The sequence below is a fragment of the Polyergus mexicanus genome, unplaced genomic scaffold (assembly GCF_030449975.1).
Source record: "Polyergus mexicanus isolate NDT 795.1 unplaced genomic scaffold, iyPolMexi1.0 SCAF_26, whole genome shotgun sequence".
NCBI classification, from domain to species: domain Eukaryota; kingdom Metazoa; phylum Arthropoda; class Insecta; order Hymenoptera; family Formicidae; genus Polyergus; species Polyergus mexicanus.
The window spans coordinates 1,459,834-1,474,645 of NW_027223346.1; the positions used below are offsets into that span (position 1 = coordinate 1,459,834).

Here is a 14,812-nt window from a genome sequence, read left to right on the forward strand (position 1 = left end):
AGATTTATTTGTATTCTGCAAGATATTATTTCTTCTGTATCCGGTATCGCGAATTTCGCAGATTGCATGATTAATTTTTTAAACGCGGATGCAGTGCGCGATAATGAGCCAATTGTAATCTTCGTTCCGAGATAACATCTGCATGCTTCTACATCGATAAGAGATTTGTGGCCGCGCATTTTTTTAATTATTATTATTATTATTTTTTTTTTTTTCATATATCTTGCGCTTTTCCCATTAGACGATCGTCGTACTTTACATCCAGGATATTGTATTTAGGAGGATGTACGATGTATTACAATACGTGTACGTTCTAAAAATACGCGCGATCATAGACGTATCGTTATTATTATACAATGGAGTCGTAGAGATTTCGCCTTGTAAAATGATGATACGCAAGTATACTACATGCGTAATGATCGCATAGTTCTGCGACATTTACATTGCGCGAGGAGTCCGCGGTGATGTATACAATGCGAGAAGAATCTCGGCATACACATTTTCCATGTAAATGATTCGCCGAAAAAAAAACCTGTCTTCTCTGTTGTCAAAACCAGTCTCTTTTGTTGTGATACTCTAATATGCGAGATCCCTGGAGTTTATGTATTAAGGATAGATACATAAAACTTTTATGAGATACAGTATCGATTTTACTCCAATCGAATCTTTTTAAATATGGATTATTATCTAGAGAAAAATGATTCGACAAACGAACATTAGCTAAATAAAACTAATTGTATTTGAAAGAATAATCAATTTAACGCAGTATATTTTAGGAGACCAATTGATTTTTTTATTGGAGAGAAGAGATTTGAAAATATATTTTTCTCAGTGATATTATTTTTACACACAATCATCTTAAATTAATTAAATTATTAAATTACAAATAGTCATCTTTTTTACTGTCGAGACATTCATTAAATAATATAAAGGATCAATACGTTCAATAATGGAAGCATTATGAAATTTTGGTATAATTTTTCAAAATTCAAGCAAAATCTGTATTTTTGTTAATATTAAGACTTTATATAGTAGAAATCTTACTGAAATTGATCACATTTGTTAAAGTATTATGCAAACAAATGGCTTTCTCTCTTTAAAAAGAAAAATAAATTTCATCATTAGCAAAATCACGTCAGTTTAATAATCTTTTGTCTTTATTGCTAACAGACAATTTAGTTAATTATTATCTCATTTTATTATCTCAAAATTATTATTTATATCTTGCAGTAAGGATAAGAATGACGCGATGAGACGAGCTTCTTATAACATGGGAATCAGCATTCGCTTGCCGCATACCTTGTACAGGATGTGTGAAAACGTGACGTGACGAGCATCGAAGTCTCTTCTTCGGGTAAACTCCTAAAGAACGATGACGCAGTCATCTCTACGCAGGATCGTCTCATCATACCAGTCGCGACGCTTCTATTATATTGCCGCACATTCGCTTTGGCGATGGCAACAATATAATTACTCATTGTTCGACAATGTGTGTTTGCTGCGCGAGGATGCTGCCTTTGCCGGATCGCCTCGCGGCGTCGGGATTCGCCTCGGCGATTCCCCTTCACGCACACACACACTCTGCTGGGGGTATCCTTATATATATATGTATGAGCCTTCGATCTTTCAAGATGCTCTTGGCAACCGGTGCTGCAGTGTACATGAAGCAACCGGTAAAGCAACATCTACGAACGAGCATCCACCGAGATGACTGAAATCCGGCCTGGCTGTTTAAAGTGTTCCTTGACGGTAGCCCTCGCCGTGTGCACATTTTTCATCGGATCAGGTAGTCTCGCGCACTTAAACGATTAATCGTCTCAAATCATATTTCTAAAAATCGTATAATTTCATATGAAAAGAATCGATCTTTATACTTGCCATCTTTTATTGAACGTCAAGTAATTTTTTTATTCATTTTTCTTTTGTTAAATATTAAAGAAAATGGATATACAAAAGTATTTTGATTCTAATAGATCTTAAAAATAGATTAGAAAATACAACTTTTTAGAACTGACGATGAGTAGCTTGTCTTTGATCTAGTTAAGGTATATTAATTAATTTTTTTTTTTTTTTCAAAATTGTCCATGTATTATTTCAAAGAAATTGATATTATTTCAAAAACACACTTGATATAATCAATGAATTAAAAAATTATATATATTTATAAATATATGGTATATATTTAGAAATACATATTTCGTATCTGATTGAATTTAATTAAGGATTTTAATTTATAGTTTGCGGATTGTAATTTTTCTCTGTGACAAATCTTATGTTGTTATGTGTTTTCAATTTCAGATGCACGCGCAGATGAAAGCAGTAGCGTCGCCTTTGGTATGTATATTAATCCTTTCTATATATATGTGCATGATAGTGAAATCATCTTTATAAATAATGTTAAAGATCCTTGTCACGAATACGACCGCATTATAATTTATGTATATATATATATATATATATTATTGTTATATCTATGAAGAAAAGAGCCATTTTTTTTCATTCACGTAAAATATTCTTTGAAAATTCCAAGATTGAATTTATTGTGAAATATTCTATCAATCTTGTGTTTCTGTGAATGTGAAGCAGATTTATTTCCCTACAAATTTTTTTCGCGTACTAAGTTATTCGTCGCAGCAACCCTAGGGTGTTCTATGTTTCGTATCAATGGATGAGAGCAGAGTATCAAACATGTATAAAAATTATAACCGCCGCTATTTATCTCGACGCGATTCCCATTTATAAGCTTCAAAATTAAAAGTAAAATAAAGAAAAGCAGAGAGTAAATAAAAAAACATATTTATACGTATATCATTATTAAAAATAGTATTTGTTTTTCACGCGGTGCAGCATCAGCCAGCGCTTACGCTGGAGCTGGTGCATCCGCATTAAGTGGCGCCAGTGCATTTGGAGGAGCGGGAGACTTTTCCGGAGCCTACGACGGACACAAAGAGATTCGCAGCTATGACAGCATCAGCTTCTCCCATGGTAATGACGCCAATCGCGATACGAAATCCTACGGCGTCGTTCCGGGGCATGGCGCCGGCGGTGACGGAATAAAAAGCTCAGATCATGGTTATAATAAGAACGATTGTTCTAAATGCAAATGGGAAAATGACGATTATTGGGAACAGGACGAGCCGGAGGAAGAGGGGGACGAGAATGACGGGGATGAATGCGACGATGGTCAATACAAGCCAGACGGAACGCGTCATCGTGGCGCGAGCGGACCCGATAGAGGACATAAATCGGGATCGCGTCCACCCGGCGTACACAAGACCGGACCCATAGATGCACATGTTGATGACGGAACTAAAGATGGTAGTAGACCCGCTGGTTCTTTTGGCGGTGTTAACTATCCAGTGCCGACTACTGGATACGTAGCCCCAACTGGTGGCTTTGCTACTGAAAGTACGCCGAAACCTGGATCAGGCTGGAACATTCCGTTCGTTTATACGACATTAAAGCCCGGATATGCTGGCGCAACCGCAGGTGCCTACGGCACAACATCAGACTCTTGGCCAAATTGGAACAGAGGAACAACGCCAGGTGGTTTTGCTTCCTCGTCGAAGCCTACTTGGGACAGCTCTGGACCCGCCGGAAATTTCGTAACAACGCCGAAATCTAGAAATTGGGATATCGGATCTGGTGCTTCAACTGGCGGACAGCCGTTTTCACAAAAACCTTGGAATACCGGACTTGATAATGCTCCTACTGCGAGCACATCGAGACCCGGACAAGGATGGAATAATGGATTTGATAATACTCCAACGACAGACTTTTCGCAGAAACCTGCACCAGATTGGAGCACCAGCCGCGGACCTACCGGAAACCTCGGCGTCATGCCGAAATCTGAACCGAACAGGAATTCTGGATTCGACAGTAGTTCAGCCGGAAGACTTCCGTTTTCGCGAAAACCTGGAGGGACTCCTTGGAATACTGGACACGACGGCACAAGCTTTGGCACAACGCCGAAACCTGGACAAAGCTGGAATGCTCCATCCGATGGTAAACCTGAACCGAGTTCGAATCCGAATTATGGAACCAAGCCCATCGGTACAACTGGTTGTCCTCGACCTGATTCAAGTTGCATTCAAGGTTAGTACGATAATCTCTTTATGAAAAAGCGCGATAATAAATTTTAATACGCTTTCTTTATTTTCAGTGGTTATCATAATAAAAAGTATCATCAGTTTATACATTTTTTATATATTCATATCTTGGAGTTTCGAAAATAAAAAATTTATATATCATAAATATGAAACACATATTGTTTTACGATAATGTGTCTGCAATCACAAGAATAATAATGTGTTACATTCTTTTTTTTATTTTTGCGCTACTAATATATTATACATTATAGTAATATTTTATTTTAATTTTCATAATATTTTTTATTATATTATTTTAATGCATAAATTTATGCAAATTAAAATAGAATTAAAACAAATATATACACATACATATAAACAAATATATGACAAAAAATAATAAAATTTGTATATTTTACAATATGTGTTAATTTGTTATATTAGGAATACAAGGCCCTGTCAAATTGGGCGCAACTCCTATCGATATTGACAGAACGAAAAGTGGTAAATCTCCAAGTGGTATTCCTTCTGCGGTATCACAAACAGGAAGTAGTATATCTTCTCCAAATAGTTATGGAAACCCAAAGGAAAATCAGAATTGGCCTTATGGTCAATCTGGAACAGCACAAAGTGCGTGTTTATGAGAATAACAATTTGTTATTTTATTAACAATAATATAATATTGGTTTCACATAAAAAAAATAAAAATATAATTTTAAATAATCTGTTTTTTATATGATATTTTGGAGATATTGAAATTTGCATTAATTTAGAATTTTTTAGAGAATCTAAACTTAATATTTTGTGTACACAGATACTAATGCTTACGCTGGAGCAAGCGTAACATCCGGCATTGGAAGCACTCCTCACGGAGGAACATCTAATTTTGGGAAGAAAGATCATCCATTTTTTAACAAACCAGTAGGCACTCAAACGCCGTACAGTGGAATAGATCAAGCACATCCTAACACTAGCGGTGGCACTTATAGTCCAGGAAGTGTTTCTGATTATAACAAACCTGGCCGCGAAAATACATGGCCATCGAATGTAGCAAATACTTTCGGAACTACAAAAAGACCGTTTGGAGGAATTAGTTCATCTAATACTGGAGTTCAAGGTAATACATTCAGTTCTAGAAAATTACCGGGATCTCCGATTGGAAGCGGCGTTTACGATTATCCGGGTGTCACTAAGCCGAGCTACGGAAGCGGAATCACTAGCCCCTCGTTAAGTACCGGTCAGCCTGCAAGCAGAAATAGTACCTGGCATAGTCCGGGAACCACAGCTTCTCATGGATTTCCTATCTCTATTACTGGATTTGACACTACCAAATCTCAGTTTGGTCATAAAAACATTCCAGGTCCCGCATCACTCGGCAGTTCATACAGCGGAACAGGTCTAAAGCAACCCGATTTTAATGGAGCAAGTAGTAGCGCAAGTGCAACCGCTGGCGCAAGCGCATTCGGGACATTTCCCGGTACGTACAGCACTCCTTATATAACTGAAACAACGCCAAGATACGAAGAAGCTTCGGGTTATCCCGGAATCAAGAGCTCTCCTGGAAGTACCGCATCTACTTATGGAATTGCTCCTCATGGCACACATTCTTATGCCGGAACTGGTACTTGGTCTGGCAAGCAACCTGGAAGTGGAAGTCAAACTTGGCCTGGTGAACAACCTGGAAGTGGTGCTATTCCTGGCGTGCATCCTGGAACTGTAAGTGATACCTGGCTCGGAAAACAACCTGGAGGCAGTAGCGGACCTTGGCCTAGCAAAAAGCCTGGGGGTGGAAGTAGTACCTGGCCTGGAGGACAGCCTGGAAGCGTTAGTGCAACTTGGCCTACCAGGCAACCAGATAGCGGAACCGGAAGTTGGCCTAGTGGAAGACCTAGAGACGAAAGTGGAGTTACGCCTGGCGGACACCATGGAACTAGTGATACCTGGCCCGGGAAACAGCCTGGAAGCAGTAGCGGACCTTGGCCTAGCAAAAAGCCTGGAGGTGGAAGTAGTACCTGGCCTGGAGGACAGCCTGGAAGCGTTAGTGCAACTTGGCCTACCAGGCAACCAGATAGCGGAACCAGAAGTTGGCCTAGTGGAAGACCTGGAGACGGAAGTGGAGTTACGCCTGGCGGACATCCTGGAACTAGTGATACCTGGCCCGGGAAATTGCCTGGAGGCAGTGGTGGACCTTGGCCTAGCAAAAAACCTGGAGATGGAAGTAGTACCTGGCCTGGAGGACAGCCTGGAAGCGTTAGTGCAACTTGGTCTACCAGGCAACCAAGTAGCGGAACCGGAAGTTGGCCTAGTGGAAGACCTGGAGACGGAAGTGGAGTTACATCCGGTAGTTATCCTGGAGTTGAAAGTGGAAGTGGACTTAGAAAGCAACCTTCAAGCGGTAATGAAGCTTGGCCTAGCAAGCAACCTGAAAACGGAAGTGGGACGTGGCCAGGCATATCTGGATGTTCGAGTGTAAACTGTGGAGGTAGTATCGATCCGTATAGAGGAAACAGCAACTGTGGAGGCGGGAAATATAATTGCGAGGGCAGTTGTACTGGAAAAGATAATAATGCACCAATGACACATGGACCATGCGGTGAAACAGTAAGCGGTCCCAGCGGCGTTAATAAAACATATTATCCTGCTGGAACCGGTGATGGCCATGTTCCAAACATCGGGAATATATATGGATTAGCTCCACCTTTTAATAGTGGCATCGGGGTTTATCCTGGAACCAATATAGGATGTAGAAGTGGAGACAATTCGTGTAATCAAGGTAACAAGTGATACTTAACTAAAGTACTTTGTGGCTATTAAACTATTATATAAATACTTCGATAATATGTAGTACGAGTTATTCGCACTCATATGTATACATACATAGGTTTAAATATAATTGAATAAAATTAAATTTTGATCTTAATTTTAATTGAAGGTGCAAATATAATACCTGAAGGTCCTGTGCAATGGAATTCCGCAAATCCATTCTTGTTTGGAACTGCAGGTATATATTTATGGTGTACACGAAAAATTTTTTAAAAATCTTATCTTTATTATTTATAAATTACATTTATCTTTAAACAAAAGAAGTAAAACTCCGTGAGATAAAATATTTCAAAATATGGAAATAATTTTTCAAAGTATTAAATTAATTTTTTGATATGAAAATACATATTAAATATATATTATAAAAAATATATATATTTTCCCCATTATTTAGGCGGTACTCCAAGCGATGTTTCACGTCCCTGGAAGAGCGAAACTACAATTAAACCGATTGGGAAGGGAAATCCATTCCTCGATCCCGATTGGAACGGACCTCCTAAACCTGAATATAGTAATGCAAATAATGATAAAAATGTGATTTCTCATGGTGAAGGAAATATAAAGCCTATCGGTCAAGGAAATCCTTTCCTGGATGACAAGAAGAAAAGAGGAAATATCGAAGTTAATCCTAACCAAGGTGTAATTTCGCTTGGAGGAAAGAAACCCGAAGGATACAATCCCTTTTTAGGAAGTGGAAACAGCGGCTTAGACGGTCCATCGTACACTGGTGGACAGCCTGACGGATATCCTACATTGGGAACGCCAGAAAGCGGTGGTGTAAAGGGTGGTTCTCGTGGTCAAATTTCGCCGCAGCAGGAAAATAGCGGCGGGGTTTATCCTACAAGTGGAAATTCTCGCGGAGTCGATCCATTACGATGTAAGTTGGGTATTTTCGGTTGCGGAACGCCCGGTAGCGGAAGCTACGAGACCAACAGCGGTAAGCATCCGGGAGGCGTGTTTGGAGAGATTAGTGGAGATGTCGGAACCGGTGATGGAAATTCAGGAAACGTCGGCAGTGTTCCTGGTGCATCCGGCAATACTGGAACTGGAATAACCGGCGGTCAATTCGCCGCAGGTCATCCCACATCGGCGGGAAGTAACTTGGCAGGATCTCTTAGTGGAACTTATGCTGGATCCTTTAGCAACGCACAAGCTTCCAACTTTCCCAGCGCTAAATCTTTACCTTTCTCCAATACAGCAGGTTTGTTCCTCGCAAAAGCGTATAAACGTAAATATTTTTATACATATATATATCATGTTTTTCTGATATAGAAAATCATATATCTAATGTACACATTGCATCCTTGGAACAATCTCAAGGTACGATTTGTTTACGAAAACAACATTACACTATTTTAAGAAAAAGGATGACATAATATTCTTAAAATTAAAAGAATATAACAATTTAGCAATATTAATACAATCTTTCCTACAATCGCTTGAAAATTACAACAAATGTTTCAAGATTTTTTTAGTCTTATAAGAACATTACTGCGTTAATTCTCAAAATTGCATGTAATAATATGGACAAGCGATAAAATTTATTGAAAATGATAACTCGACATTAATCGAATATACTGAGATAATCAATGTTGCGTTAACAAGTCGCAGAGTTATAGGTAGAGATCAAAACGTACGATTTGAGGGAGTGTATGATAATTATACATCAAATCAACGATGCGTTCATAATTTCTCGGCGTTTATATCTTCATCAAGTGGATCATATGAATGGATGTTCAAATTTTCCCGACTAATTTAACTTCTCTACTTAACGAAACATTTGTTGTGCACGTTTTTGAAACGAGGCATAAGTAAGAGATATAATAGAGTATATCTCTATCATAGTCGGAAATGCCTCAAGGCCTAGGTGCTTGCATATGAGAGATTGAAAATACACGTGCGATTGATACGATCTATTGTACAATGATGCATAAATCAAATAAGAAGGCAGCATTTGAATTAATAGTAAGCGCCAGATATCCGTTTCCGTTCTTCGACTACGAAAGCTATTATCATTACAATCCATTCCACCAGTAATTAATTTATCATATTTATCTGTGACAGTAATGAGATGTGCTTTTCACACAACGAAATGCTATTAATACATCGCATTTTAAAAAGATATTTGTACAATATTTTATAATATGTAAAATATTCTCAAACGTGGGATTTATAATTAATTCGTTTTAAGCCAAACTGCAATATATGTTTTAAAAATAAGATTCTGTTCGTATGTAGAGTCTGTAATCGATTTATCTGCGAAAATCGAATAAATAAATTCATTGTACAATTTATTTGTCTTCTCAGGATCCGGCGATGATTTTGGTCAAGCTCGTAGCAGAGGCTGGCCTTCCAGCGGCGCACAACATCAAGACGGATCTAATTCCTGGGCTTCCAGCAGTGCCTTTGCCAGTAGTAATTCCGGAAGTAAGTTTTAAGATTATTCTTCCAAACGTATATAAAGATATATTATAAGCATATATGTATATAAACTGTAATGTAATATTTTACCTGAAAGATAATAGTTATATATATATATATATGTAGAGAGAAAGAGAGAGAGAGAGAGAAAACAAATATTATATGTCATTACAGGCTGGTCAAGAAATTATCCTACCGATGTAAAGGGTTAATTCAATCAGAAGATGCAAAACGGAATAAATATGCAGATATGTTGATGACATAATTCTAAAATATAATATATATTTAATTAATGTCTTGCTACTTAATAAATATAAAATACTCCTGATTTTTTTTTTTCATATAAAGATTTTATATATACATATATATTTATATCCATTCGTCGTGATATAGGATGTAGATAGGATTTTTCCATTATATATACATCGTCTATTTGTATATGAATAAACAGACTTCGCAGAATCACGCGAATGATTATTTACGTCGCAAACGCTAATTACCCGTTATGTGAACGATAATTGACTGTACACATCGATTTAGTAGTATTCCATAATAACTCTATAGGATGACCCGTTAAAAAGAAATATTAATTTGCATTATTTTTACGATATAAATTTTGTTTTAAGCGAAATATATCGCAGTTGAATATATTATTCGATCAATATAAGATAAAGAATCTAATTCCATAGCATAGGCAATGATATCTCGCAAATTAAAATTCTGAAGATATGGATAATCAATTTATCGTCCACTGGATATGTATATAAAAAGACCGACCTATTATTGGCAAATATTCTTATAACGTAGAAGTAATTATAGGTCATTAAGAAATGTATAAAAAGATATGTTAAATGCGCATGGCATTAGTCGTTTTTGTTAAGACCTATCGTGAATTTGCCGGAATCCGGTGCTACAACCATCATGAAGATTATACTAATCTCAGCGATATTAGTATTACTAATTCAGCTGTGTAACGCGCAATTTGGTGAGTCTTGTTATTATATTTGTTATTACTTTTGTATTGATAACCATTGTGACATCCATTTTACAGTTTCGCGCGATTTGTTAAATAATAAAACCTTTGATAAATCTTCGTAGCTTTGTTCAAAATAAAACAGTTCGATCGGTTTGAAATCATTGGTATAGGTATATAAGTTACAATCGTATGTTGTATTTCCATCTTATCCCATATTTCAAGATGCCTGACTCATGTATTACAATCAACTAAGACTCGATCCAATTTCTTTCTCTTTAACGAATTACATCAAATTTTAATTTGTCTTATATCGTTTATTACGAATCCCTATAAATTGGATATTCTAACATAACAAATTGTAGATTTATTTATAACTTTTTAATATTATACAATTCATAGGTTCACAGATGTGGCCTATGGGCACGATGACTAATAGAGGCCAATTATTTAATCGCAGAGGAAACCAGGACCATGGTGGTTATCCCTACAGTGGTGAAAATAATGGTAGATACAATATGGGATCAGGATATGGATCTTTATTAGGTACATATATTAAAATATCCAGACGATTCGTTCATGCAATTTTTGCTCGATATAAGTAAAATGTTTCAAGAAGAAAAAATTCTTAATATTTAAGTTTCTGAGTATAATTGAACTTTTTATTGAAATGTTTGGAAGAAATGTTTTACTTATCAATGTTCACTTATAAGAATCGTAGTTTATGATATATGAAACAAAAAAATTTTCGCAAAAATATATATTAAAAATATTGCAATTGTTTTACAATTTGCTATCGATGTAATCATCTGATAATTCCATGCTCAATAACATTAATTGTTCCTCCGCTATTTTTAATTTAATAAGATCTATCTTATTTAAGAAAAAGAAATGATTTTTTATATATAAATGAAAAATATATTCATAAAATCATATAATAATTTCATTATGTGTATACGATATTATTTCAGGTATCAACTTATAATTCTTTCAACTTTACCAAGAAATATGAAAATCCACTTGTATCCCAACAAATATATACATTAATCTTTCCTCTTAAAATATGGATCAAATAAATGATATGCAATAATTTACTCATATCTATCTTCGACATTTTTTGTGTCCTTATCTTTTCCAATTTAATGAAATAATAATTATTTTTCAATATTATATAATACAGTCTATCGTACAAAAACTTCAGTTCGTTATTATTATTCAACATTTAATACATTGAATATCTATTCATTTTTAAAATATAATACTTTAAACATTCAAACTGATAATAATTTTATATCATATTAATAATCACAATTTTTGCATATTTTCAGATTGAAAAAGATCGAAATTTTCTCATATTTGATGTATCATGCTTTTTTAGTATTCATATAAATATCTTTTCGCATCATATTTTCATCTGTGTTTGGTTTGTATCTTATTTTTTCCTTTTTCTAGAAAAATAACTAAAATTTTCTATTTTTGGAAAAAAAATTAAATATTTGCATTTATAATATCAGTTTTTGGATTATATTTAATACATCGTAATGCACGAATTATAAATGTTCTAGAAGACTTCATTCATCTTTCAGGTAGGAGCGTGTATGTGACTGGTGATATTACTTAGAAATTAATTTTTATTATTTCTCCATACACAGGAAAAAATACGACTTTATCGGACCTATTGGCATATAAAACAGAGATACAGGTTGTAATCATGGAAATATGCTATACAACTACAAACATACGGTGCTCAATGTAAAGAAACAGAAAGCCGTAATAGACTAGATCTGTATAGTTAGGATATGTGATTCGTGGATAGGTGACTATTTAATGCTGCTTTATGAGCGAACTTTTTCATACAAATAAGACATTCGTGAGTTTTCTCGTTAACGTGCATCGACAAGTGCTTTTTCAACGCTGCTTTGTCTTTGAATATTTTTTGACAAGTACTACATTCGAAGGGTCTTTCACCGGCGTGAACCATAATGTGGCTGTTCAACGTAGTTTTCTGCGTGAAGGCCTTGTGACACACGTAGCACTCGTATGGTCTGTCGCCGGTGTGACTTAACATATGTTTTCTCAATGATGACTTCTCCTTAAACGTTTTCTGGCAAATATGACACGCGTGTCGCTTATCGCCCGTGTGTATGAGCATGTGCGAATTCAATCTCGTCTTCTCCCGAAACGCCATGTCGCACATATTGCACGCAAACGGCTTCTCGCCAGTATGTATCAGGGTATGTCTATTCAGATCCGACTTCCTCGTAAAGATCTTGTCGCAAACTTTGCAGTCGTACTGACCGCCGGTGTGCAACAGCATGTGACTGTTCAAATCCGATTTCCGCGCGCACGCCTTATGACAGATATGACACTCGTGTGGCTTCTCGCCCGTATGAACGAGCATGTGCGAATTTAATTTGGCTTTTTCGCGGAAGGTCATTAGGCATTCCTTGCACTCGTATGGTCTCTCGCCGGTATGTACCATGGTGTGCCTAATTAATTCCGATTTCCTCTTGTACGTTTTCTCGCAGATGTTACACGCGTGCGGCTTCTCGCCACTGTGCGCCAGCATGTGATTGCTGAGCGCCGTTTTCTGAGCAAAGGATCTGTGACAGAGCGTGCATTTGAAATGCTTGTTCGCAGCGTGAAGCGGCAAATGCATGTTCAATTTCGTCTTTTCCTTAAACGCCTCGAAACAGACTGTGCATTTGTAGGGCCTGTCTGCCGTGTGACTGGACATGTGTCGATTTAAATTAAGTTTCTCCTTGAACGTCATATGACATACGTCGCATTCGAAAAATCTCTCGTCCATCATTTGATCGTTTAAGCCCGCTCGCTTCATAAAAGCCTGCTGCAATGCGTCGCAATCGTACGGTTTATCCAATACATGCAATTGCATGTGATTTCTCAAGCTCCACTTATAAGCGAATATCTTTTGGCAGATGTGGCACTCTAACGGACTCATTCCAACGTGAGTTAACATGTGGGCGTGCAGGCTAGAGTTGTCAGTAAAACTCTGTTGGCAAACCTCGCATTGATTTCCGCTACAATGCATTCTCAGATGTGTCACCATGGAATCATTGTTCAAAAACCATTTCTTGCAAATTGAGCATTGTATTTTGTAAAATTTCGGTTGCTGACCGTTTTGACAGAATCCATGCTTGTCAGGATCCTGTGCTTGTATAAAATTTGTATTAGCCAAACATCGTTGCATCACAGCATCTTCCTTATCGCATAAATTTGCGCTTGCTATCTGTGCTGCCCAGTTTTGATGGCTGGTAGATTCTCCTTCCAATTCTAACTTTACCTGCAAGATAACAGAGTATTTAGAAAAGGATATAACATGATACGCGTAGCAGATATCTTCTCAAAAATAGAATACACAATGTGCAGATGTAACTCGTGAATAGATTAATGGTTCCAATTATATATTTACCATTTCATTGGAGAAATCCACCTCATTGTTTTCGATAGGCAAGAATAAAGTGCCCTTCTCGAAAGTGCCGGAGCAAATATCCTCCATGTAGTCGGGATCAAATCTGTCACCTGGTTCCTCCTTAAGCACGACGCTCACAATGTTCTCATCCTTAAAGTAATCGTTACGTTAGACTCTCTGGACAACGCCAGCGGTATGTCATATACCTGCTGCCGTTTCATACAAATGGTTTACCATAACCTGACTGTCTATGGCTAATGCATCCATCGGTTCATCTTTCACCTTAAAACCTTCCATTTGTTATACTTCACTCTGAAAGTGAAATCAATTTATTCGCTTACGTACATTACCACGATGTATGCGAAAGATCAAGACGTTATTTCAAAAAGAAAAAAACAAATCCCGGGCAAAAAGAGACAAGGAAAAAGCGTTGTACACGATGGGTGCAGCCAGAAATTTTACATAAAAAAAAAAAAAATATCCGTATCCTCTCACATAACCTCAAACGCGGTAACAGGTTCGAAACACGACGTGACCGGGTTCTCGGCGACGGACGGTCTGGGATATACCGGAACCGGTCCGGGGCCAAGTATCCCGTACGGTCGCGAACCTGTTGCCGCGCCGGGAAATCGGATGAGCCGATACGTTTGTCGATACTCACGACGTAGGTTACATGGCCCTTTCATGGAGGTACAAAAATATAGGTTGCGGCCTGTGCGTGCTGACGTTCCCCTTTCAACCTGTTTACGCGCGTGGACCCACTGTGGACGATATAATTTCTCGATCCCGCGTGCGAGCGAGTCGTTCCTTCCTGGATATCGGGAATACGAGATCGCGACTCGGATCGCGAACCCGCCAAGCGACGAAAATCAACGACGAGGATGCACTACGCGTTGGCGTATAGATACGGCGGATAATGTGTTGCACAAACGCGCGCGCTCGCGCGCGTGCGTGCGTGCGTGCGCATGCGTGTGTATACGTGTGCGGGCGCGCACGTATCATGGCGCCATGCGTCATGTGTGTATGTGCACGTGTATATGACGTACGTACGTACGGCATACGTCACGCGCGTCA

The 14,812-nt window shown here is 37.6% G+C and overlaps 2 protein-coding genes across 2 annotated transcripts; one reads left to right on the top strand and one right to left on the bottom strand.

Moving 5' to 3' along the window:
• Nucleotides 1–1,625: 1,625 nt before the first annotated feature.
• On the top strand, nt 1,626–9,803 carry LOC138943417 (collagen alpha-1(I) chain). Its single transcript, XM_070314270.1, has 9 exons — nt 1,626–1,786; nt 2,299–2,334; nt 2,848–4,095; nt 4,533–4,718; nt 4,903–6,861; nt 7,021–7,089; nt 7,306–8,112; nt 9,219–9,338; nt 9,507–9,803. Exons 1-9 carry the CDS (start codon nt 1,708–1,710, stop codon nt 9,542–9,544), a joined length of 4,542 nt encoding a protein of 1,513 aa, XP_070170371.1. The 5' UTR covers nt 1,626–1,707; the 3' UTR covers nt 9,545–9,803.
• Nucleotides 9,804–10,397: 594 nt separating this feature from the next.
• On the bottom strand, nt 10,398–14,670 carry LOC138943418 (zinc finger protein 84-like). The gene is given in 5 exon segments (XM_070314271.1): nt 10,398–13,609; nt 13,739–13,888; nt 13,945–13,965; nt 13,967–14,050; nt 14,400–14,670. Coding segments are annotated over 4 exon segments (1,752 nt in total). The 5' UTR covers nt 14,036–14,050; nt 14,400–14,670; the 3' UTR covers nt 10,398–12,097.
• Between the last annotated feature and the right edge of the window lie 142 nt (nt 14,671–14,812).